Source organism: Eimeria mitis, genomic scaffold (assembly GCF_000499745.2).
Source record: "Eimeria mitis Houghton genomic scaffold, Emh_scaff4991, whole genome shotgun sequence".
NCBI classification, from domain to species: Eukaryota; Apicomplexa; class Conoidasida; order Eucoccidiorida; family Eimeriidae; genus Eimeria; species Eimeria mitis.
This window is the reverse complement of record NW_013573290.1, coordinates 209-1,264: the sequence shown is the minus strand read 5'-3', so window position 1 is coordinate 1,264 and position 1,056 is coordinate 209. Positions and strand designations below refer to the sequence as shown.

Here is a 1,056-nt window from a genome sequence, read left to right as displayed (position 1 = left end):
ATAACAGCAGCAGCAGCAGCAGCAAGAACAACGACGCCAGCAGCAGACGCGGAAGTTCGTCTGAAACCTCCTCAGCAAGAAGCTAGGAAACGTGAAAAGAAAGCGATACCAGAAGCGAAGAGGAAACTTGCAAAGGATCTTCACGATGCCGTTTTCAACGAATCTTATCATGTTGACGTGGAACACGATAAGTTACAAGTCATCAGAGAAGCACCCGTTTGCTGTTTCAGGTGTTTGCTCCTTTTCTACGTGGTAAAACAACAAATACATACACAGATATTTAGATGTGTAGGTATAAATACACTAAGATACGTGCACAGGTGAACAAATATATCAGTTTTCAACAGCAACGCCACACCCCACCCCTCTCCAAAAAATTCAAAGACGCCCTCATCGCTCGCCATAAACAGTTAAACGTACGTCTTTTCTTTGTGTAGCTTATTCCCTATATATATAATATGTAAATGCAAATATATACATATATATATACATATATATATATATATATATATATGTTTAGTTTTCTTTGCGTGTATCTTTCCTCAGCGGGCTCACAGGCGAGCACTCAGAAACGGGCGGCCTCTCACCAAACATATTTGCCCGTTTGCCCCCATCAGCAGATACCCTGAGGGACTCAACAGAAGATACCGAGAGGCCACCGCCANATTTGCCCGTTTGCCCCCATCAGCAGATACCCTGAGGGACTCAACAGAAGATACCGAGAGGCCACCGCCAGCATATACCCTGACGCCCCCACCAACAGAAACCCTGAGCGGCCCATCAACAGGTACCCTGTTGATCCCAGCAGCAGGTACCCTGTTGTCCCCAACAACAGATACATTGAAATCCCTTACAGCAGATGCCACGAGGTCCCCTACAGCAGATATCCTGTTGCGCCATATACCAGATATTCTCAGGCCCCATACAACAGCCTACCTGTGGTCCGCTATAGCAGATATCCTCAGGCCTACAACAAACACCCTCAGCCCCCATACAGCGGGCTGCCTCAGCTCCCATACAACAGGCTGCCCCAGGCCCCATACAGCGGACTGCCGC

The 1,056-nt window shown here is 47.7% G+C and overlaps 1 protein-coding gene across 1 annotated transcript in view; it reads left to right on the top strand.

Moving 5' to 3' along the window:
• The window catches only part of EMH_0079010 (uncharacterized protein), a gene marked incomplete at both ends in the record, with an annotated part of 1,961 nt that extends 1,261 nt beyond the window's left edge, over window positions 1–700 (top strand). The window contains 3 exon segments of the mRNA XM_013500070.1: window positions 3–54; window positions 558–664; window positions 668–700. Coding sequence (XP_013355524.1) covers window positions 3–54; window positions 558–664; window positions 668–700 — 192 coding nt within the window.
• Window positions 701–1,056: the final 356 nt, after the last annotated feature.